Source organism: Furipterus horrens, unplaced genomic scaffold (assembly GCF_987537825.1).
Source record: "Furipterus horrens unplaced genomic scaffold, mFurHor1.1.pri manual_scaffold_10, whole genome shotgun sequence".
NCBI lineage: Eukaryota > Metazoa > Chordata > Mammalia > Chiroptera > Furipteridae > Furipterus > Furipterus horrens.
Genome location: NW_028327180.1, coordinates 63269490 through 63293016, shown reverse-complemented (window position 1 = coordinate 63293016; position 23527 = coordinate 63269490). Strand labels below are relative to the sequence as shown.

General features: G+C 53.5%; 2 protein-coding genes across 2 annotated transcripts; one reads left to right on the top strand and one right to left on the bottom strand.

Annotated features, from left to right (window-relative positions):
* Nucleotides 1-254: 254 nt before the first annotated feature.
* EIF4E1B (eukaryotic translation initiation factor 4E family member 1B) lies at nucleotides 255-3595 on the bottom strand. The gene is made up of 7 exons (XM_090289183.1): nucleotides 3515-3595; nucleotides 3207-3403; nucleotides 2782-2877; nucleotides 2035-2098; nucleotides 1215-1328; nucleotides 926-1065; nucleotides 255-589 (listed from the first exon to the last, which is right to left on the bottom strand). Exons 1-7 carry the CDS (start codon nucleotides 3545-3547, stop codon nucleotides 475-477), a joined length of 759 nt encoding a protein of 252 aa, XP_090145309.1. The 5' UTR covers nucleotides 3548-3595; the 3' UTR covers nucleotides 255-474.
* Nucleotides 3596-14556: 10961 nt separating this feature from the next.
* On the top strand, nucleotides 14557-23270 carry SNCB (synuclein beta). The gene is made up of 6 exons (XM_090287932.1): nucleotides 14557-14850; nucleotides 15430-15559; nucleotides 18040-18081; nucleotides 18297-18415; nucleotides 22224-22313; nucleotides 22655-23270. The coding sequence occupies exons 2-6, from the start codon at nucleotides 15439-15441 to the stop codon at nucleotides 22685-22687; spliced, it is 405 nt and encodes a 134-aa protein (XP_090144058.1). The 5' UTR covers nucleotides 14557-14850; nucleotides 15430-15438; the 3' UTR covers nucleotides 22688-23270.
* The last annotated feature ends 257 nt before the right edge of the window (nucleotides 23271-23527 follow it).

Below are 23527 nucleotides of genomic sequence, written 5' to 3'. Positions count from 1 at the left end.
ACCAAGAGGAGGGGCCCCTACTTCTATCCCTGAACTCCAGCTCTCAGAGTGACAGTGGCCTTGAGCCCCACTCCCCTAGAATAGAAGGGTTTGGACCTCAGAACCCTTAGCTAGCCCCCCTCCCAGGTAGATACAGAGTAAGTACTGGATTATAGACTTCGCTCCTGTCATCTTTCTACCTGCTTGCCATTGAGCCGTCCCTCCCCCAGTGACTCACCCCACCCCACCCTGGATGAAACAAGGAAAGCCAGGGGTTCCCTCCACCTTCCCGCTGCCCTGGGTCCTCAGCCTGCATCCCAAACACGGAACAGCCCCTGGGCCTGAGCCCTACCTCTTATTAAAGAATAGTCATGTTTACTCCAGAACAGGTGAGGAGTAGGCCCCCTGCGCTCACCCCCAGGCCTGCCCAGGACACCCACACAGCAGTGAAGGGCGGGGGTGAGGGGCACTGACTGGACAGTGGCACCAAGGCCCTCACACCACAAACTTGTTCTTGGCCAGGGTGTTGCTCTTGGTAGCTGTGTCTGCATGGGCCTGGTACCCAATGATGGTCTTTGTAGAGAGTCCCAAACGCTCTTTGTAGACACGCCTGTGGGGAGGGGGTGTGAGTGGGGGAGGAAGTGAGACAGGCAGTCAGCTGCTGGTCTTGGAGATAATTTGGGACCCTGGGTCCTCTGCCCAGAGCCCCTGCCCTGATTCCAGCCAGTCCCTCTAGGGTTGTGTTTGAATCATGTGGAAACCCAAAATAGGACTAATGCCAAAAAAAAAAAAAAATCTGAAATCTAGACCCCAAACCATTTATACATGTGGGTAAGGCAGAAGGGAGAGTTCTAGAGATTTCCCTTGCAGACCAAACCATCCCCCACATTTTGCCTTCTCCCCTAGAAGAGACACAGCCCGCACCCCATGCCAGAGACACCCTCACCCAATGTGGAGCACGCCTGTCTGGTTCTCTGCCTCTCGCGTCCACACAGCAATCTTGTCGCCCTTGGCTCTGATGTTGATAACAGCCCCACACACTTCCCGGCTGTACTCCTCAAAGCTCTCCCCAATGAGACACAGCAACTGGGGCCAAAAAGGGAGGCATTGAGGCTGCCAGCTTTGGCCCAGGGACTGTATGCCCCATCCTCGAGACCACTGCCACCACAAGTCCCATACCAGCCCAGCCCCGCCCCTTCCTTTGGAGGACCTTCCCTCCTAGCCTCCCCACTCACTGTCTCCAGCCACAGGCGGTCCAGCTCAATGTGGCGCTGCTGTTTGGCAAGGCTGACCAGCCAGCGGCCACCCCGCTTATTCCTGGTGTCTTCCCACATAGGCTGGATGCCGTCCTGAGAGTCCAGATGGCAAATCAACTGCCTTTGTTCACAGAGAATTGGGGGCCCAGCTACCTTCACAGGTCATGCTCCTGCCCCTCAGTAGGCCCCACAGGCCAGGTTCTCTCTCACCTCCATCCCCTCTGTACAGGCAAGTGCCACCGTCAGCCATTCAGCCCCATTGCCTCAATATTTGTCACCTATTATAGCCTTGTATGTGTGTGCTTGTCTCTTACTGAACAGAGTTCCTTAAGACACGAGTTCAAATGAGGGGCATTAACGAAGCCTCTGGGGTAGCCCCAGTGTGGACCATGCCAGACATCCCAAGCTCAGCTGGGCACAAGTTCACCTGGCAAATCTTTAAACACTAATGTCAGGGTTCTGCCACACACGTCTGCTGGGCCAGCCCTCTAGCAGCTGGCCTGGACCTTAATGAGCAGTGTCCATGGGCAGTTCTGACACCTGTTCCTAGTTAAGGACCCAGGCCACAAACCAGGACTCCTCCTTTGTTCCCCCACTTTTCAGGCTCTTCAATGGTCCTTCAAGGCGCAGCTCCGGTCTGACACTTTGCTTGAGCTTCTCTACAGCAGTTCCTGCTCTTGGCTCTGAGGGAGGCTGTCCTTGGCCCCCCACCCCTAAGCCCCTGTGAGGAAGTAATGCAGCAGATATGGGGAGAATCAGCCCCCTCCCCGTGCCCTGGGAGGTTGGAAGCAGAGCTTACCTTGAACAGGGCGTAGTCACAGCCTGAAGAGAGCTTACTGGCCAGCTGGATGTGATTGTACATCCTGGAGAGAGTCCCCGACCCAAGCTCAAAGTCCAAGCTTTCAGGACCTGTTTCTAACTGGCCTCAGCCCCACAATTTTCTACCAGACCCCACTGCTTTCCACCCACCTTCTGGCCTCTGAGCCTTTGCTCACACTGGTGCCTCCACCTGGAATCCCATCCTTATTTACTCAAACCCTCAAATCCCACCTCCTCCCTGGAGCCTTCCCTGACCATCCAAGCCCAGAGGGGAGGTTTTTAGACCCGACCCGCCCTAGTGCAGGGGTTTGTTTCTGATGCCCCCTCCAGCTGGAGCGTCAGGCCTTCTCACGTACCCCTGGGGGTTTGCACAGAACCTTTTTGGTCCCCCCACTTGATCCCCCATGGACACTCTGAGGCACTTTTATCCTCACATTGTGATTGAGACAAGCTCAGAGAGGGAAAGGAACTTGCCCAGGGTCTCAAAGCATGAAGTAGCAGAGTCAACTCCTTGCTTATCAGCCTTCACAGGTTTTCTCCCTAAGCCCCAAGAAGGCTTCACAGGGCCTGTACCTCAGCCCCAACACCCCCGGCAGAATCCACTGAGCCCCAGGGAGTGCTGGGAACTCTGTGTAGGAAGCAGCCCTTCAAAGGGGTGGGGTCTGGGAATGATCCTGAGCTCAGAGACCCCTGGCCCCAGCCTCTCCCACAAGGGGTAGACACTCACGCCCAGAAGTCCTCCACTGTGTCAAACTTGGTGACCAGATGCAAGTTATCCTGCCAGGCCCGGTTCCGGTCATTCTTGAAGAACCACAGAGCCCACCTGGGGGGAGGGGTGGCCAAGAGGAAGTAGAGAACCCCAGTGTCCACCCCACCAGGCAACACCTGGGCTGGCAGGAGGTCTTACCCTGTAAGGACAAACTGAGGGCATGATTTGGGGTACAGTCCTCCCAAGGTGACTGCAGTCAGTTACCCTGAAGGGCCAGGGTACTGGAGGAGAAGTGAAAGCATTTAACCCAGGATCCCAGTTATGTTAAGGCTGGGAAGGACAACAAGGCCCAAGTCTTAGGCCAGCTCCGCCTCCCCCAAGGAGGAACTGGGGCCCAGAGATGAAGGGGTTGTCCAAGGATCCAGAGAAGGGGCCTTCCCTACCTGCTCTGCAGAAGGTGCAACTGCACCTTGACCTCTGTGGGGCCTTCATCCTGGGCCTTCCTCCTAAGGGACTGCAGACCTGTGGGAGAGTTCAGAGCCTCTTCTCTCATCGATGCTCCTGCTGCTGCTGCCTCCTCTTCCTCTTCCTCTTTCTCCTCCTTCTCCCACTTTAGGATCTCACCCTCAGCCTCTCTGACCTGACAAAGAAAGGGGTCAGGGTGAAGTGGGAGCCCTCGCCCTGGCTGCCTAGGCTGCCCAGGCCACCCCAGTTCCATCCCTGCTGCAGGAAGACACACAGGTGGGCTTACAGGGCTTGCGGTAGCCATGCTGTAGCAGAACATCCAAGGGGCCCCAGCTGCTGGCTCTTAACCCACCCGCGCCCCACTGGCGCCCCGCCCCCGCCTGCCCAGGGCAGGGAAGAGGGAGGAGCCTGCATGGAGGTGCTCAGAGAGAGAAGGGCTCACACTATTCCTTCTGTCAGCAAGCCTTCATAGAGCACCCTCTATGCAGGTTCAGGGCTGGGGACAGGTGTGACAAGGCAGACTCAGTCCCGCCCACATCATGCTGGCCTCAGGGTAGGAGGGAGCATCTGAGACAGGAAGGAAAGGGTCAGTGCTAGGGGTCTGCACTTCGTGAAACTGCATCCCGTAGTGGGTGGGGCCTGAATTTAAAGCAGTCTGTCCCAGAGCTGGCAGAAGCAGTGACTCTGACATAGCTGGGCCAAGGACAGGTGTCCCCTTGTTTGTCTCTGCTGCCATTCACCTCCCCAATCTGGCCACCAATGTCATCTAACGCAAGCATTCATCTGGTCTCTGGAAGCACCTGAGTTTATTTTAAAAGTAATCATCCAGAAACAGGGAGATTGTATTAAAAATACACACTTTTGGTTTCTCTGGCAAATTTGGAAAAATCTGGCAACTCGGGGGCCTTCCCCAACAGGCCCGCAATGTGCTGCTGCTGAGGCTGCACTTTGGAAGAGCAAATGAGATTCCATGAGGCCCCGCTGGCCGACCGCACTTTTGGCTTATCTGAGTATCCCCCATCCAGGCGTGAATGGTGAGGGGCAGTGCCACAGAGTTGGGGTTTGGATCCTCCCAGCCCTGACCTCAGCCAAGTTACTGAACTTCATTGAGTCTATTTCCTCTTCTGTAAAATGGGAAGGTTAATGATACACAACTCAGAAGCTTATCATATTAAATGATATAAAACACAAAAACCCCATAGAAGGCCTGACTCACGAGTCAATAGAAATCACCTGAGGATGGCCCTAGTTGGGCAGCTTAGTTGGCTAGAGCATTGTCCTGATAGACCAGGGTTGTGGGTTTGATTCCCCTTCTGGGCTAAATAGAGCAACAAATTGATGCCCTCTTTCTCTCTCACTCCCCCTGCCCCCCGCCTTCCTCTCTAAACTCAACAAATAAAATTTTTAAAGAAATACAGAAATCACCAATGGCTACCCCCGGTGAGAACTGATAAGGGAGGGGGAAAGGGAAAGCTCTGGCTCTGAGTAAGCACCCTTTCCCAGACTTCTGAACAGCACACTTTCTACAGGGGCTGATGCCTCCACAAGTTTCTTAAGGTTTCTCTCCCTCCCCCTGGCCACTTTTAGGGGCCTAGCTCTAAGGGGACCAGTCCCTTCCCCTCCCCTACACCCAGGGAAGCCCATGACCGCCTGGAGGCTGACAGTCAATATGTATCTAACCCCCATCCCCTAGGTGCTAGATACGTGCTAGGAGGCAGAGAGGAGTAAGAACTGGGTGGGCCCCTGAGCTCTGGTCTGCCAGGGAGCCAGACCTCAGATAATCTCACCGAGATGAAAGAAAGGAATTCACAGGTGGAAAAGATAAAACCCACCACCTGAGCTGGAGCATGGTGTCCCAGCTACCTGCTGCTGCACAACAACCCACCCAAACTCAGAGGCTTAAAACAATAATCATTTCTCTCACTCACAGATCTGCCGTTTTGGTAGGGGACGGTTGGGACAGTTTGTCTCTGTTCCAGAGCACTACAGGTTGGAGCGGCTCGCAGGCAGGGGCTTCGATCATCTGCTCTCTCCCGGTGGGACAGTTGATGTCTCTCAGCTGGGGGTGTTGGCTAGGACAGCTCTATGGGCCTCTCCACATGACCGATCACTTCCTCATGGTGGCTGGGTTCCCAGAGCAAGAGTCCCAAGAGACAGGAAGCAGAAGCTGCTAGTTTCTTTCTTTCTTTCCTTTTATAAAGATTGTATTTATTTATTTTTTAGAGAAAGGAGAAGGGAGAGAGAAAGAGAGGGAGAGAAGCATTTGTTGCCTCTCACACACCCCCAGCTGGGGACCTGGCTGCAACCCAGGCATGTGCCCTGACTGGTAATCAAACCAGCTAACTTTAGGTTTGTGGGACGACACCCAATCCACTGAGCCACACCAGTCAGGGCAGAAGCTGCTAGTTTCTTAAGGCCTGGGCCCCAAACCTGGCACAGCATCATGTCTACTGTTGAGTCCCAGGACCCACATTCAAGGATGGGGAAATGAAAGCAGCCCCCAAGAGGAGGAGAGTCAAAGGATTTTGGACAGAGGAAGCACCGGAAGAAGGCCAGCCTTGAGAAAAGATTGTAAATCTAGATTTGATGAAGGAAAATAGAGAAGGTGAGGCAGGATAGTTAGATGTTAGAATTTTTGACAAGTGGGGAAAGGGAAACTGAGGCAGATGGTTAGACAAATGGGGCCAAACAATGTGAGCCATTTACAGCCAGCTAGTAAATCGCAAGATCTTATCTTCTTTAACCAGGGACACTTGAGAGCAGATGGTTTACTCCTCTCTTCCTCAACCAGAGAGTAAATAGCTTAAATCACCCTGGTCCCGGAGAGAGATAACAGAGACCCAACTAGTGTCATTAGTGCCACCCAGACCCAAGGACAGATGAAGTCAGGGGAACAAATGACAAAAACCCAATAAGAACCAAACAAGTCCAAGACAGAAAGTAAGGCTGACCAGAAAATTACCCTGGTCCCTCTTTCCATTCATTTCGGCACATCAGTATATTAAAGAACACACCTGGAAAGCTGATGAATATTCAGCTGAGACCTCCCCTAGGATTTCGTCGGCAGAAGAGAGATAAAAAACCCTCAAAATAAAGGATGCCAGTGCGGGCTTTCTCTCTGGCACACATCCATGCCTTCTCTTTCTTGGAAGCTAACTTTCTCCTAAACTCTAAGGGACCCCATGAGACTTGCAACCTTGGGAGCAGTGGGCAGTGGCAGCTCATCCTGGGCTTCCCCTGAACCTGCCTCCAAGGCCTCCTTTCCTCTGACTTTTCGGTGGGCTCACAGCAGCCCCACCTTGGCCCACTTCTGTCACTGTGACTTATACTTCTCAGTGAGTCCACACGGCCCCGTGTGGCTCACTCCTTTCCTATAGCATTTCTAGGGAGCCAAAGCAGCCCTGCCTCGGCTCTCCTCTTTCTTCTCGTATCTTAAGTCCTTCCTTTGTCTACTGTCCCCAGCTTTAATAATTATACTCCTAAAATCACCTGGGCTTGTGTTGTGAACTCTTTCCTGCACAAAGTTAAGGACCCATACACTACTGGCCCGAGGCAGACCTGCTCCAGGCCCCTGTCCCTTTCCCGTGAAAAGGGGACCCTCCCAAAGTGCCGGGCATGGTCTTAGCTGCCATACAGGCCTGGCCCAGAGCCTGACATGGGATGGCCCTGACAGTCACAATATCCCTTCCCACCATCTCCTCGTCTTCCAGCCTGGGTGACTAAGGAGATGCCCTAGCCTGACTGGAGTCTTGGCCCCTACCCAAGGCCCTTTCAAGTCAACCTCTGAGGGACATCTTTGCAGTGGAGTTGAACGAGCAGGAGCTCCTAATCCTGCTTTTCTGTCCCTAAAATATCTTGAATCTGCCCACTCCTCTCCTTCTGCATTGCCTCCACACCAGGCAAGCCCTGCCACCTCTGGCCTGGACCACTGCCAGGTCTCTCCTAACACTCTCCTTGCCTCTACCCCTGCCTTCCTATGGAATATTTTCTATGTGCCTCAGAGATATCATTTAAAATATTAATCCGATCACTTAACTCCTCTGTTTAAAACCCTCTAGGACATCCAGGATGTGATTCAAAGTCCAGGTTCTGGGCCTGCACATTCCTGCATGATTCAGCCTCACAGCACCCCATGAACACTAATCTTTCAACAGGCCAGATTTACTCCTGCCTCAGGGCCTTTGCACCTGCTGTTTCCCTGCAACTCTTTTCATGACTGCTTTCTCCTCTTTGTCCTTCAGGGCTTAGCTCAAATGTCACCTTCTTAAAAAGGCCCCTCCCTGACCACCTGTCTAAAACAGACCACTCTCCATCATGCACTCTTTAAGTCATCACCTCATTTTATTTTCTTCTTAGCACCATTCATTCATGTATTCATTCAGTTATTCATTCAACAAGTACTGGCCTAGCAGCTACATTATACCAGGCACTGCTTTATGCTCTGGGGAACACAGGTGTGAACAAAATCAATGGTTCCTCCTTTTCGCTTTGGAAGGCCCCAGGACTAAACCCTTGGTCCTCTTCTCTGCTGTGGTAACATTTGCTGTTTCATGACCTCATCCAGTCCTGGAAATTAAATGTCACATTCACAGTATATCTTGGACTCCAACAACCTGAAATCTAGAACACATCCAACTGCCTGCTCACAGCTCCACCTGGGTGGGTATCTAACATGTCTCTACCTCAGGCTTATTGCATCCAAACTGAATTCCTGACCTTCCCTGATTCCCAGACCTGCTCCTCCCATAATCTCCTCTATGCTCCCAACTGCTCAGCCAAAAATTTTGGAATTGTCATGGACTTTTCTCTTTCTAACCCATCAGCACATTCTGTCTTCAGCTCTACCTTCCTAATAGATCAGGTCCAACCACGTCTCTCCATTGCTGTGCCACCACCCTATAGCCCAAGCTGCTGCCACCCTGCCCATGTTGTGGCCATGGCATCCGATCTTGTCCCCAGCTTCCACCCTCGCCCATGGGTGATCTATTCCCTACACAGCGGCTGTTAGAAAGGCAAGTCAGAGCCCACAGCTCCTCTACTCAGAGAGTACAGGGGTCTACAGGATGCAGCAGTTCTCTGCCCTCCTCTCCTACTTGTTCTGCTCCAGCCACACTAGCTCCTTCAGACAAGCCCAGCCCACTCCTGCCTCAACGACTGTCACTGGCTGCTACCTGTACTCTTAACTCAAGCGAGGCCTTCCCTGCCCATTGTGGTGAACTGTCCAGGCCCGCAGTCCACTCCAGCACCATAAACTTTACTTATTTATTTCAGCTATCATCTTCCTTCCTCTAGAGAATATAAAGCCCCCAAGGCCTCTTTGGCTCACACTGTGTTCTCCAGTGCCTAGAATGGGGCCTGGCACACAACAAGTACTCAGAGGTCAGAGTGAGGAGGGAGAGTGGACCATGAGATGAGCAAGACAAACATCGCTGATGTAGACAAAGAAGCACCATCTAAAGCATCTTATTTGGTTACTAGTTCCCTTATTAATCACCTGATGTTTCCTGCTGGCAGGACCTAAAGAGCAAGCACTTTACTGGTCATGTTTTCCGCTGAATCTCTGGTACCTAGAATGGGGCCTGGCATGCAGGAGGCACTCAGGGGAGACTGACTGAATATGGATGTCACTGAGCAGGTACCAGGGACTTCCTCTCTCCGAGTGTTCATTTCCTCATCTGTAAAGTTGGAAGGAAAATGCCTGCTTTAAAGAAGTGGTTTTAGGGCTTGGTGATATAATAAATGTAGTGCCTGGCACACAGTTAGGTGGTCAGTAAATGTCACCCATTTCTCTCTCTGTTCTCAGCCCCCCATCCTGCCTGCCTATCTCCCCACCCAGAGGCCTCTGAACTGCAGGAATGTTGGTAAGGTGCATCTGGGTTTATGCAGGACCAGGCAGGGCTGACATCCCCAGGAGCCTCCTAAGAGAATGCTTTCTGCTCCAGCTGCCTCCACTGGACTCTCCTCCCACCCCCTTCCCCATGTACTCCGAACTCCCCTTCTATAGCCATTCTCCTTAGTACATTCTCTCTCTTTTTTTTTGAAAATCAATTGACCATATACACTTGGATGTGTTTCTTTTCTTTTTTAATAATTTATTTGTTTGTTTGTTTATTTTTAGAGAGAGGAGAAAGGAGAAAGAGAGGGAGAGAAACATCACTGTGTGGTTGACTCTCACTCACGCCCCCAACTGGGGACCTGTCGTACAACCTAGTCATGTGCCCTGACTGGGAATCGAACCAGCGACACTTGGCTCGCAGGCTGACACTCAATTCACTGAGCCACAGCAACCAGGGTCCTTAGTACATTCTTAAGGAGGGGAGAGAGAAGAGAGGAATGGGGAGGCCCATTTTCCAGGGGCAGAGAGAACAGAAGCAAGGAGAGCCCCTAACCTCACCCCCCGGGACTCACAGGTTTAGGGTGTAGCCAGAAAAAGACCAGGGGGCCTAAGCTGTGCTGTCCTATGCCCTAAAGGGGGACTGGCATTGTGGCTTGGGGTAGAGGATCCACTGTGCAAGTGGCAGCCCAGTGACCACACCCTCTTCTTCTGAGGAAAGTGCATGTGGAGAGAGAGCAAGAAAACTGCAGCCAATGCCAACCACTGGTGAACCTAGGTGAAGGACATTCGAGTATCATTGTGCTAATATGACAGCTCTTCTGGAGGTTTTGTTCATTGTACTATGCTTGCAACTTTCCTCTAGGTTTGACATTGTTCAAAACAGAAAAAATTGAAGGCAACCTTCTCTTACTTCGCTTCTGAAAAGCCACACGCCCAATTAAATGACCACACTTTCCCAGTCTTGCTACACCTAGGCATAGCCAATGAGAGAGAAGCCAATGAGAGAAGCAGAAGTTGCTGGATTGGATTCTGGGAAAACTCCTTGTGAAAGATAGATAACTGGAAGGTGCTCTTTTTACTCTACTTCCCCTCCTCCTGCTTTTTGTGTAGACTTGATGGCTGGAGCTGCAGCCATCGTTTTGGACCATGAAGTAGCCTTGAAAGTGAAATCCATGTACTAAGAATAATGGAGCAGGAAGAAAGGAGTCATTACACAAACTGTGGACTGGCTCTCATTGGACTTGTTCTTTTTTAGATAATTCTTTTTTCCTTATTTATTGCTATATTTGAGAGAGAGAGAGAGAGAGAGAGAGAGAGAAACATTGATTTGTTGTTCTACTTATTTATGCATTTATTGGCTGATTCTTGTGTATGTCCTGACCATGAATTGAACCCACAACCATGGTGTATTTGGGATGATACTCTAACCAATGAAGCTACCCAACCAGGGCCCATTGGGCTTCTTTAAGTGAAAGACTAAAAACACTCTCTTTGCCTAAGCGTCTGTACTAGCAGCCAAATGAACTTCTCACCTGATTCAGAATGTAACTTGTTTTCTGTACCCTATACTCTGAACTTCCCACCTGCCAGATCCTCTGCCAGAATGCTCACCACCACTTGTAAGATACTTCTCATCTTTCAAAACCCAGCTCAAATGTCACTTTCTCCTGGCCTCTTTCCCTGGACTCTCCTTCCCTCCTGGGCTCCCCAGCCCTATCCCCCACTGTGCAGCTCCCCAACAGCCCATTTGCTGCCAGTCCTAGGGCTTCCCAATTCCTGGCTTTGGCCCCTCTGTTGCATTCATCAGTTGTCCTCTCATGCCCTTGGTTTCCCTGCTTCCACTCTCCAGCTTCTCCTCCCTACACTGCTCCCTCTCAGTCTTTTCGCCAGGCTTCTCTGCCTCTGAAGGTTGCAGTGCCCCTGGATTCTGGACTTGAGTTTTAAGTTCTGAATCCTCTCTTCTCACTCTCCACACTCCTCTGGGCAATGGTCTCCCGCAGCTCTAGCCACCACCTCCATGCTAATGACTCCAAATCCAGTGGTGTGCAGACGAGGACAGCTCCCCGTGCTCCGGCTGGGCATGGGCAGTGCAGCTTGTCCTGTCATGCTGAATGCTCCCAGAAGTAGTGACACTGCTGCATGTGGTCCCTGGCAGAAGCTGCCACCACCATCACCACCTGTCCTCACCAGAGCAGACTCCTTCCTCCCCTGCAGCTCTGACACTAGCTGTAGGTTCTGAGCCTCCTAAGAGAATGCTTTCTGCTCCAGCTGCCTCCACTGGTCTCTCCTCCCACCCACTTCCCCATGTTCTCCCACCTCCTCTTCTATAGCCATTCTCTTTAGTACATTCTTTTTTTGAGGGGGGGGGGATTTCTGGGGCTGAGGTCACAGGTCCTGGCTACAAGGAAGCTTGGGAAAGCCCTGGGAGCTCCTAGAGGAGGAGGCAGGCTCTGCCTCAGAGTGTGAGGCATCTCTCAAACATAGGTTTTATTGGAAGTCCTTGCAGATGTGTTCTCTATATATCCAAGTTTAAGTAATTCTGTATATATTTGTATATATATATAATGTGTCTATGTAACAAATATAGTATATGATCAGTTTATACAGGGGTGAGCAAAACTAGGTTTACAGTTGTAATACAAATAAATAATACAATAATTAATAAATAATAATATAAGAATAATCTGTTTCATGTATTAACAACTGTAAGCCTACTTTTACTACTCCTGTATCGTCGGCAGCCGTTCGTCTCGAGAGACGATGCTGTAGCTTCTTAAGAGTCTATCTGCACCGCCGAGAATGGTTGTGCAGTCCGACTCGGGAGTGACACGGTATCTGTCTCCTTCCGTGTTGAATCGACATCTTGCGATGACGCTGGAGTGTCCTCTCCAGTGAAGCTGAAGCTACAGAGCCTCGAGAGACGATGGTGTAGCTTCTTAAGAGTCTATCTGCACCGCCGAGAATGGCTGTGCAGTCCGACTCGGGAGTGACACGGTATCTGTCTCCTCCCGTGTTGAATCGACATCTTGCGATGACGCTGGAGTATCCTCTCCAGTGAAGCTGAAGCTACAGAGCCTGGGCAGGGTGATATGGAGGGTCTGCTGTTGCCCATGCAGCAGACCCCCCCTCTCTTCGCAGCTGAAGGATCCAAGGGAAAGACGGAGTCAATACAGCTTGGCTTCAGGTGCGCCGCAGGAGTTGCCGGTGTTGACTACAACGTCAAACCGCCTTAGGGACTCCGGCTCCGGATTTTCTGTCGGGGTTTACTCCCTTAGCCTTTCCCCTGAAGAGGTATGCCGCAAGGCAGCGGAGGTTTTTTGGAATCAGAGTTTTCCTTCTCTGATGTGCCCTGACTGGAAGATCGAACCAGCGACACTTAGCTCGCAGGCCGACGCTCAATCCACTGAGCCAAACCAGCCAGGGTATTCTATCCAGAAAAAGTCCAACCATTGTTCATATAATGAGAACAGTTTGAGCGACATCAATGTAACCTGGCAGCCAAGGAGAGTGAACTGGAATGTGCATGTGTGAACAATGATGACTTCACTGTACTTGTCAGTGGGGGCAGTAGATGCCGTTGAGTGAGCAAGTGTACTGTGTGGCTGTCGCATTAAAAATAACAGAACAAGTAGAGCAACGAATCTTCATCAGATTTTGCACTAAGCTTGAACATTCCTCCATGGAAACTATTTGGATAATTCAGAAGGCTGCAACTATGGGCAACCGGTGATAGGCAGCTCCATCACAACAATGCTCCCACTCATGTGTCATGTCTCATATAGAGTTCTTTTGGTGAAACATCAAATCATCCAGGTGAAATCAGCTCCCTACAGCCCAGATTTGGCAACCTGTGACTTCTGCCTTTCCCAAAACTAAAATCACCTTTGAAAGGAAAGAGATTTCAAACCATCAGTGAGATTCAGGAAAATATGATGGAGACTGGAAGAGCTGTGTGAGGTCCCAAGGTGCCTACTTTGAAGGGGACTGAGGCGTCATTGTCTTATGTACAATGTTTCCTGTATCCTGTATCTTATTCAATAAATGTTTCTGTTTTTCTTAGTACATTGCTGGATACTTTCTGGACAGACCTCTCATATATGATTTTCTATGAATCAAAATTGGCTTGTCCTACACCTTCCAGTTTGGTGCCCGTGTCAGTACACATGGGCCTGGATAATCCTTTCTAGGCAACATAGCATTTCACCAAGCTGATGTACCACAATTGACTAGCCAATTCTTTACAGATGGACATTTAGATTCCTCTCAGTTTTTTGCTACAAGAAAGCCTGCTGCAGTGAACATCCTTGCACAAATGTCTCTACTTGCACAAGGGATAAATTGCTGGAAGGGGGAACTGCTGCCTCAAAAGGAGCATGATTTCTGTCTTTGGTAAATGTTGCCAAGTTGTCTTCCAAAAAGCATGTGCCAATTTGCAGCTCTAGCAGCAACCTGTGAACATTTTTCCCCAGGCCCTGCACACTCTGGCTGCTGGCTGCTCACCTTGTTACCTGTCACTTACACACCCTGCGTTTCCAGCCATAGTGTTTCTGCCCAGGCTGTATCCACAGACTAGCACTCTCTTCCTCCCTTGTCCACCAGATGAAATCTTTCCTCCCCCACGAGGCCCAGCTTACATGTCACCTCCTTTGTTACAGCCTTCACTGGTTCCTCTAAGCTGTCAGAGTCCCCTTCCTCTGGGGTCCCAGCTTCTTGGGCATAATTCTGTCATAGTACTAAGGGCCTATGTGTGCCTGGAATTTTATGACCATTTTGACAATCCCCACATAACCATGCAAAATTGGTCTTGCCCCTCTCCTTCTCCCTCTCTCCTGACTCTCCAGCTGCACTGCTTTTTATCTGTTCTGAAGTACAGTCCTGTCTGAGGGCCTTTGCACTTGCAGTTCCCTCTCTATGGATCCTGCCTTCACCCATCCTGGCCCTGGAGCCTTCTCTGACCACTCTGTCTCAAGCACCCCTCCGCTAGTCACTCTGTAACATTGCCATTTTATTATCTTCATAACACTTCTCACAAGTTGAAATAATCTTATTTGGTTTAAATTTTCTCTCCTGTGTCCCATCTCTACACACACACACACACACACACACACACACCATTGTAAGTTCCTCGAGAGCAGGAACCTTGTTTTCCTTTTCCACTGTCTCATCCTGGCATCGGTCTAAGCGCTCAAAAAACGTTCCTCCAATGAATCGTCTGTATTTTACAGAAGAGGAAACATTCAGAAAGGAAAACTGAGTAGCCCAAGGTTCCACAGACTCAAACCCATCTGAACTCCAAGTGGGGTCTATTTCTTCCCCGATCTTAGCATACTGCATTGTCTCCCCCTCCACACTGGTCTCTGGGGGCCAGTCCTGAGTCTGACTCCCGGTGTCTCCAGCGGCAAGCCCCAGGCCGGCTCGGGAGGCTAGCAGGCTCTGCGGAGATGTCACCCTCCCCGCCCCCTTGTCAGTCAGGCCGACGGGGCGGGGCGGCCGCCAGAGGCAGCGCTGAGCTCAGAGCTGCCGCAGCGCCGGAGAGAAAGCAGGAGACCCAGCGCACAAGAGAGCAGCGCTCTAGGCGCGAGCGGTGGAAGGCGACGCACCCAAGGCCAGAGCACTGCTGCGCCCGGCTCAGGGTCCGCGCTCCGCCTGCTATAGGCCAGCCTAAGCGCCTGACCACGACCGGATCCCCCCACCTGCCCCGAGACCCCCCTAGCCCGGCCTAGTTGAGCGCCTGCGTCTTCCCGCCGCAGCCGCAGCTCCATCCCCAGCTCGGGCCCCGCATCCAGGTGAGGTGGCCGCGCTCCGGTAGCCGAGACCCGGCAAGGACTGGGGATAGAGAGTGGACTGGGTGAAATGGAGAAGGGGCTGGAGAACGGAGAGAGAGGGAGCCGGTGGGTGCGTGTCAGTGTGCGCCCCGAGGTACGTGTGTCTGCAACTGCTTGGGTGGCCGTGTGGACGTCCGTGTCGGAGTGTCAGTGCGCGCTTGAACCTCTGCGTGTCCTGTGTGCACGTGAGCGTGTCCATGGAGTATGTTAGTGTGCATGGGCGTGTGGCACTGCCGTGTGGTCTAGTTAGGCTCCGGGGCTTCGCGCTGAGTCCCTCACTCCGGTTCCGCGGGGCTGCAGGTTGTGGGGCCCTGGATAACCGAGGCAGTTGGCCCCTCCCGCGTCCCCGGGTTTCAAGGACGCTAGGACTCGCAGCGGCCCTGTGGCCTCGCGCTGGGGACCAGGAAAGGCGGGAGGGGGCTCCGGGCCGGAAGGGCGCCACGGTCTCAAGAGGGAGGGGAGTTCCCCAAGCCCCGTCCCTCGGGAAGCACTGGGGTGAGGGTGGACAAGCGCACCATGCCCGTGTATTCGCCCTCCTAGGCCGCCAGGATGGACGTGTTCATGAAGGGCCTGTCCATGGCCAAGGAGGGCGTCGTGGCAGCCGCGGAGAAAACCAAGCAGGGGGTCACGGAGGCGGCAGAGAAGACCAAGGAGGGCGTCCTCTACGTCGGTGGGCGAGGGGCGGGGCTAGCAGGTCGCCTGGTTCGGGCGCCCTCGGGGAGTGGGGGGGGGGAGTGGGGCGGGGTACTTAGAGGGACGGCGCGGGGGATTGAGGGGGGGCGTCAGGGCAGGAGAGTATGAGTCAGTAGGTGGGGCAGGTTGGGCAGAGGTCACTGGGGACACAGCCGGGAATGGGAGATAGGACTAGGAGGTAGGACTGGTGAGGGTAGGATTCAGCTGAAAGGGCAGGGACTGGGGAAGTGATCAAAGCAGGTACTCTTCCTTTTCTCTGAACCCTTACTCTGCCAAGTACTATGTGAAATGCCCTAACACGAATTACCTCACTTGTGCTCCTATCCATGCCATAGGCCAGGGCTGGGGTTCGCAGAGCTTTGCCTCTCTTGCTCAAGGTCACACAGCTGATACACCTGAAGCTGGACTCCAGAGCCTCACTCCCTCCCCTTGCTGCCTCCCTTCTGTATTTTGGGGGCTCTTTGTGTCTCCCAGTGCATCCCAGTGCCTGTGGTTCCACCACTGCCATCTCTCCTCTGGGTCCCCTCCTTGCAGCGCCAGCAGGCATCAGGACAAATGTCAGGGGTTAAATCTCTCACCCTAACTATGAAAGGAGAGGGAGCCTGCAGGGTCATTTGCATGAAGAGAGGCAAAGCCCAGAAATGACATTTTGCTGAATCCATTCCGTGATTCTGGCTTTTCTTTTGTGCAGTGGGTAAAATTGTCCCCAATGCAGACTGAAGAGGGCTGCATTTGGCTTTGGGGTCATCTGAAAAATATTTATTGACCACCTACTATGTGCCAGCTATTGCATGGCTCCTGGGGATGTAATATAGAGCATTCCAATAGTGGGATCTGACATCAAGAGGCTAGGGCAGGGGCCACTTTGGTAGGGTGGTTGACGAGGGTGACAGTCACGCTGAGCTCCGAGAATAAGGAGCCAAAAGAGGGTGGGGGAGGCTGGAGAGCAACGAAAGGGTGGATGAGTGGGCAAGAGAGGGTTCGTGATGGGTCCTTGTAGGCCAGGACAAAGTATCATTATAACTGTCACAAGAAGTTAGAAGGTTTGGAAAGGTCTCTGACCCCTGGGACAGAACAAATTGCAGGGAGGCCCCCTGGAAGGTAGTGTAGCCACCAGACCAGGGTGACTAGAGCCAGGGCAGAGGTGATGGAGTTGGGGAGAAGGCTTGAGCCCACACCTGCTGAGCCCCACTCTGGCCTCCCTCCCTGCCCAGGAGCCCCTAGTGGCCCCCACTTCCTACCCTGTTAAGCCTCAGCTCTCTGTAGCCTGGCATGGTCCTGCCTCAGTCTCTGCTCCCAGCTTTGTTTCTCACCATTCCCATCCCTGCGGGCACACAGACTGCCCTGATGTGCTTTGTGTAGGCCCCAATGTACACCTCTCTGTGCCCTACCTGCATGGTTCCTTGTGCCTAGAGTACCCTCTCCAGTCTCCTTTCTGCATATCTACCTGCTTCTCACCTGTCCAGGCCCAGGCGATGCCTCCTCCCTTGCCACATGCCCCTGGATGCTGGAGGTCCTCTCCCCACAGCTTAAGGTCCTGAGCACCAAGTCTTCTCTTCTCGTGCCCACACCTGACAGTGAGGGATTGGCTTGGGGCCTGGCACAGAGCCGGTGCCAGCAAATGTTTGTGGGAGGAAGGAATGAGCACATACAGATGTCCCCTGTCCCTGGGTCTTGCTGGCCTTAGATGTGAGAACGCTGTCTTCCCACACGGGCCTCTCCTCCTCCTCCCAGGAAGGTCAGCCCGCCCACACACCCATTTCTGCATCTACCAGCTGTTGTCTGACTTGCCAAGTCCTCAGGATAGGAGATTCCCATCTCCCTTGAGGGCTCCCCTCACCTCAGATAAGGCCCCCTTGTCTTCCCCAGCAGCCCCACATCTTGCTGTGACCAAGTCAATACCCTCTTGGGACAGCCCTGCCAATGGTGTGGGGTCAGCTACAACCTGCCCATCACCTGTAGACCCTTCAAGAACCCAAGACTCTCCACTCTGGTCAGAAGAAGGAATTCGCATCCTTGTTAGGGAAGAAATGGGGGGGGGGGGTAGATGGCGCTGCCCATAGGTGGGATGTGGGCAGTCATGCACCAGGAGCACCTTTCCAAATACATAGCCTATTTGACGCCCAGGCCCTCCCTAGCTGCTCCCACCTGGGCAATTAAATGGACTAGTATCGCACAGTGCTGGTGTTTCAGCGACAGCCTTGAGAGGTGCAGGTATCACATCAGGTAGGGGTGGGAGGGACAGACAGTGGGGAGAACTGGAAGTCCTGCAGAAGTGTGGGAGGCTTCGTGCTATGATGGGGGGCTTATGGGATTTTGAGGCCCAAGGAGGCAGTGATGGGGCCAGGATGCCCACCGCTAACTGGCTCCCTTTACTCATTTGTGTAACCACTGTGCTTGCCAGTCTCCATTCCCGCAGCTCAAAACCATTAAATGTGCCCCTTTGTCTTCCTGCAGGAAGCAAGACCCGAGAGGGGGTGGTGCAAGGAGTGGCCTCAGGTACCAGCCCAGCCCTGGCACAGCCCCTTTCCCTCCCCCAGCCTGAGACTTGGCTGGTTCCAGAGGGTGGGGTAGGGGTGGTGGAAAAGGTCACCCCAAGGCTTAGGGGGTGCCTCACCAGAAAGGCAGGCCCTATGTCACTAGAGTTGAGGATGCACCTATGCCTCCTTCACCCTGTCCCCCAACCCCCTTCCCCAACCCTCTGCCTGCTCTAGTGGCTGAGAAAACCAAGGAGCAGGCGTCCCACCTGGGAGGAGCTGTGTTCTCTGGGGCTGGGAACATCGCAGCGGCCACAGGCCTGGTGAAGAGGGAGGAATTCCCCACCGACCTGAAGGTGAGCGGTCCTCCCACCACACAGGCATGAATGCAAAGGCACACACGTGTGGGCACACCCATAAACCTGCCACCACACTCCCTGCTTCCCCAGCTGGCCTTGGGCACAAGCCACCTTGCCTCACCTTCTACAGGACCCTGTCAGACTCAGCTCAGAATGAGTCTGTGTGAGGGTGTGTGTGGCTGTGGCGCTGCCTGTGTCATGACCCAGGGCTGGCTGAGTACATGCATCCTGCTGGCAGGTGTGACCTGGACCACTTCTGGCCAGCCTGCTCGTCCATTCATTTCTTTTTATTCAACCAGTACTCACACCAGAGAGGAAGTGTTCTAGGGGTTACTGCAATGAACAGTTACCTGCATTCATGCAGCTGACATTTCAGTGGGAAAAGGTAAAAAGCCAACCAATAAGCAAAATCATTTCAGACAGGGATAGGTGCCATGAAGAAAAGACAACAGGGTGATGGGATAGAGAGTCAAGGGATGAGGGGGCTACTTCAGCTGAGAGAGCCTTCCTGAGGGGGTGACATTTGAGCTGACACCCAAGGGAAGAGGTAAGCCAAGTGGGAAATGTACTTCAGGCAGTAGGAGCAGCTCATGCAAAGGCCCTGAGACAGGCATGAGCAGGTGTGGGTCATGGGGGAGGGGTGAGTCGTGTGTCAGCTGCTTGTGCAGGCCTGTCCCCTGGGGAGTGGTGGTGGCTATCCCTGGGTGCATCAAGACAGATGCCTCCATTTGGACAGGCTGCAGAGGAAGGGCTGTGAGCTGTGGAGCCTCAGAGAGTGGGATCTGAGTCCCAGCTCCACTACTTTCTGATTGTGTGACCCTGAGAAGGTCCCATCATGTCTCTTGAACCTGAATCTTTGCCTGTAAGATAGACAGTGAACACAATAGGGCTCTTATGTAGATGGAAGATAATACAGATCAGAGGTTCTCAAAACTTGTGTGCATCAGAATCACCAGGAGGCCAAGTTAAAATACAACAGACTATTGGCCCCATCCCTAGAATTTCTGATTCAGTAGGACTGAGGTGGGGCCTGAGAATTTGCATTTCTAACAAGTACCCAGGTGATGCCGATGCTGCAGATACAGGGATCCCATTGGGAGAACCACTGATAAAGAGCCAGGAAGAGACAGTGGACCCATGACCATGTGAGTGGTCTGTGCCTGCACTTGTGACCACAGGTGTGACCACAGGTGTACCAGCGTGACAGTGCATTCTGTGGGCCCGTCTGTCTGCACAGACATCCCTCCTCCTGTGGGATGCTGCATGTCTGTCCACGCACACGTGCAGACGCTGCCTCTGCGGTGGTGGGGCTCCTTCTCCCGCATCTGCTTTGGGAGAACAGGGTGCATTCCACAGGAGTGTATGCATGAGGCTGTGGAAGAGGCACCGCCCCACCCTCCTCTCCAGACATTTTACACAGTTGCTTCCTTCCCCATCAGAATTCTGGAAGTTGAGAAGTTCTGGTTCAAGTCCTACCTACGCATTTTACCAGCTGTGACTTCCAGTTCTTATCATTATGTTTCCAGTGATTGCTCCCATTCCTTGACCTATTATATGGGCAGGCACTGCTCTAGACATGTTACCTGGAGTAACTCACTGACATGTCACAATGTCCCTATGTAGAAAGCACCACAATTTGCCCATGTTATAGATGCAGGAACTAAGGCTCAGAGAGGTGAAGTGACTTGCCCAAGATCACATTCCTGCCTGCCTCTCTGAGAAGGTGGTTGAGATGATAAGCACAGGTCCATAGCATTAGAGTCTCTTGGTGCCAATAGGGTGCCAGGTCCTGTGCTGGGGGCTATGGTGCAGAGAGAGGCAGGTCTGGGCTATTCATGAGGGGCATTTGCCCGGAACCAACTTTCTCCAGCCACCTTCCTCCTAACAGCATTTCTTGACACCTCAAGCTTCCTTTCTCAAGGAAGCTCAGGGTCATAGATTTACCATCCAAACCCCAGCCCTTTGGCGTGACCAGACCAGTGTGCGTGTTCCTGAGTGTCTCTCCCTCCCTGCCTGCTCACATATGTTATGACGGAAGTCTCCTGCACTCCTACAAAGCAGAGACACCATCCCACTTCCCACCCAAGGCCACGGGGATCAACGGTGAAGTGACTTCCTTGACGCCAGACAGCTAGTGAGTGGCCAGGCTGGGAAATGCCCCGCGCTACGAGCACCCAGATCAAGACACAGAACATCAGCCTGTCGGAAGCTCCCCTTTCTACCCCCTTCCAGTCCTTACCCCCAGGGCCAAGACTAGGGTGAGTCGAGGGAGGTGCCTGGGGCACAGAACTTAAGGGCTGCGTTCACCCTGGGGTCTCATTCACATGGACCTGAGAGCGGGTGCCTTCACAACACTTGCCGTCTCAGTGCCTGACTCTCCTCACCTTCAGCCTGGCCCTGCTTCCCCCTCCATGGATAACTAACCACTCCCTGACTTCTGCCACCACAAATTAGTTGGGTGTTTTTTAACTTCATATAAATGCTATCCTAAAGCACATGCTCTTCTGCACCCTGGCTTCATCCACACAACAGGAAGCCGTGCTATGTACTGTGGTCTCCATGGTTCTTGTGCAGCATCCGTGGGGGATGATGCCACAGCACACACATCCTTCTACTTCTGTTGGATCTCTGAGTTGTTTCCAAATGATGTGCTTAAGCTGGGATTTTTAATACTATGTTTCTCCCCTGGGTTCTGGTCATAGCTGGGTGACTTTGAGCAAACTAACATTTCTCCACCTCCTGGGCCTTGGTATACCCGTCTGGACACTGGGCAGAATAAGCCAGGGCAGGAGCTGTAGATTCCTGTGCAGAGGGCCCACCTAGACAGGTAATTCAAAAGAGCTGAAGCTGCTTGGATGGGCTGGCGCAATGGGAGTGCACAGTGGTCTGGGCCGGCTGCCTCAGTGCCAGCCCTCCAGGGTCCCAAGAGTCTCATCTCCACCCAGTAGGGAGGGACAGTTGTACCTGTGGAAGTGAAGGAGGTGGTATGCTCTCCTGCCTACTGGTTCCCCAAGGGGTTCAGGCATGTACCAGCCCATGTGTCCTTGTGCAGCCATGCATGGGAGCCAGGTTATTATGTGTGTCTGTGCATGCAGCTGCTCCATCCCATGTTTGTGCAAATACATGTGCTCCCTGCAGGTGGCTGGCCATGCGTCTGGCAGCCCCCCACTTGTGTGCCTGCTGGTCAACACCAGGCTGGGCAGCAGATGTAGGGGGAAGGGAGAGTCTTAGCTCACACATCCAAGCAACACCACTGAGCTGTTGTTTCCAGCTTATCCTAAAATAGCAACAGCTGAAGAAATCAGGCCACAAAGGACCCTGGGGGAGGGATGGGTGGAAGGTGGCAGGGGATGGCTCAGAGCCCCTGCCTGCACAGCCCAGCCCTGAGCCTCCATCTCCCTCCAGCCCAGAGGAGCCTCCAGAGTTATCTCTGGGATCCCAGTGCCCTACACACAGAGCCTGACGCAAGGGGTTGGGGATAAATAGGTGACTGTATATGCTATCTCCCCATCCCATTCAGTCCAAATGATGGAAGTGCAGGAGGCATCCGGGTGATGGAGAGAAGGGTATGGAGAGCCCTGCTCCACTCCCCACCCCCAGCTTCAAGCAGGATTTGGAGCGATTTCATTCCTCATGCATTCATCCAGCTTCCAAAGCACTACAAATAAACAATTTAATTAGAAACTCTGGTTGTACTGCCAACAAAGCTTAGCCTTCCCCTAATCAGCCAAGAGCTTCCTAGGGTAGGAATTTGTGGGGCATCCCCGGCTGCCTTCACAGGCCCTGTCCCTTTCTCTGTCTGCAGCCTGAGGAAGTGGCCCAGGAAGCTGCCGAGGAACCACTGATTGAGCCCCTGATGGAGCCAGAAGGAGAAAGCTATGAGGAACCGCCTCAGGTGAGGTGGGGTGCAGGGCTGGGCAGGGCTTTGGGCATCCGGGAGGATTGCTGCCACCGCTACCTGGGGTGGGAGGTCCCTGGCAGGGTAGGGTTGGGCCAGGGAGCTTGGGCTCCCTCTTTCTAGAACCAAGGGCCCAGGAGGTGTCAGCATGGAAGGAGGCCAGTTGGTGTGCAACACTGGGCCCCAGGCACCCCTGCCCAGGACTGGAACAGTTGTCCCCAACTTCCAGGTTCTTGCCTGCCCAGGGGGAGGGGTCTCAAGCCCAGAGCCTGGCCATTTGGTTTCCAACCCCTTCCTCTTTTGCTCTTCTCCACTCCACCCCCATCCCTCTGATGCAGGAGGAGTATCAGGAGTATGAGCCAGAGGCGTAAGGGCCCGTGAGGCCCCACCCCCACCAGCAGCACAATCCCTTCCCAGTCCCTGCCCCGCCCCCCCCCCAGAGCCAGGGCTGACCTTCCCCCAAACACGAGATCTTCCTTCACTCCGAGACACCCCTCTCGGAGCCTGTGTTAGTGTCTGACCATCTGTCTGTTCTACCCACTGGCGTCCAACCATGGGGCGTGGACAAGGCCACTGGGAGCCCCGCCCCGCCTGTGTTGCCTCCTCCCCGCCCCATCCTGTCCAGTGTCTGCGCGGATGTAGCATGTTCTATGTGTTTTTAAACTTAGAACTGAGAGCGACGGCTCCCTACCCCACCCTGACAGAAGCTCTCCGAGCAACGCCGGCAGCCCCAGAGCCCCCCACCCGACTCCCACATTGACCCCAAGAACCTTTTTTTAACCAGACCAGGAGCCAGGCTATGCCATGCCCCTTTCCCCAGCCTGCCCGGTCCAAGCGCGGGCGTTGTGTGTCGTGACTGTGGCATGGAGAGTCCCCCAACCCCTGTGTGGGCGTGTCCCGGGCGGGCGGCACAGCCGCCCCTGCGTGTCCATGAATAAAGTCAATCTGTCTGGAGCCGGCCAGGGCTGGGCGCCGGATGGGGGTGGCCGACGGGCTTCCAAGTTCCAACCTGCCCCACTCCCCTCTTTGGGGCCCGGCACACTCGGCCCAGGTACGAGACTGACAACTTCGGACCTCAGCTTCTCCACCTCCCACGGTCTCCGTGGGACGACCTGGGGGGAAGGGGTTTACCCCAGGCTGGGCCAGGCAGTTAGTTGGCTGGGAGGCGGGTGGGCAGCCCCGGGAGCCACCTGCTGGACGGTTAAGCCCCT

What these genes read in the sequence shown, in the direction of transcription:
- EIF4E1B (XM_090289183.1), bottom strand. Translation starts at nt 3,547, where the DNA reads ATGTTCTGCTACAGCATGGCTACCGCAAGCCCT. An exon ending in TTGCACCTTCTGCAGAGCAG is followed by an intron (nt 2,878 to 3,206) that starts GTAGGGAAGGCC and finishes CCCTCCCCCCAG; the next exon opens with GTGGGCTCTGTGGTTCTTCA. An exon ending in GTGACTACGCCCTGTTCAAG is followed by an intron (nt 1,329 to 2,034) that starts GTAAGCTCTGCT and finishes CTGGACTCTCAG; the next exon opens with GACGGCATCCAGCCTATGTG.
- SNCB (XM_090287932.1), top strand. Translation starts at nt 15,439, where the DNA reads ATGGACGTGTTCATGAAGGGCCTGTCCATGGCCAAGGAGGGCGTCGTG. An exon ending in GGAGGGCGTCCTCTACGTCG is followed by an intron (nt 15,560 to 18,039) that starts GTGGGCGAGGGG and finishes GTCTTCCTGCAG; the next exon opens with GAAGCAAGACCCGAGAGGGG. An exon ending in GCTATGAGGAACCGCCTCAG is followed by an intron (nt 22,314 to 22,654) that starts GTGAGGTGGGGT and finishes CCTCTGATGCAG; the next exon opens with GAGGAGTATCAGGAGTATGA.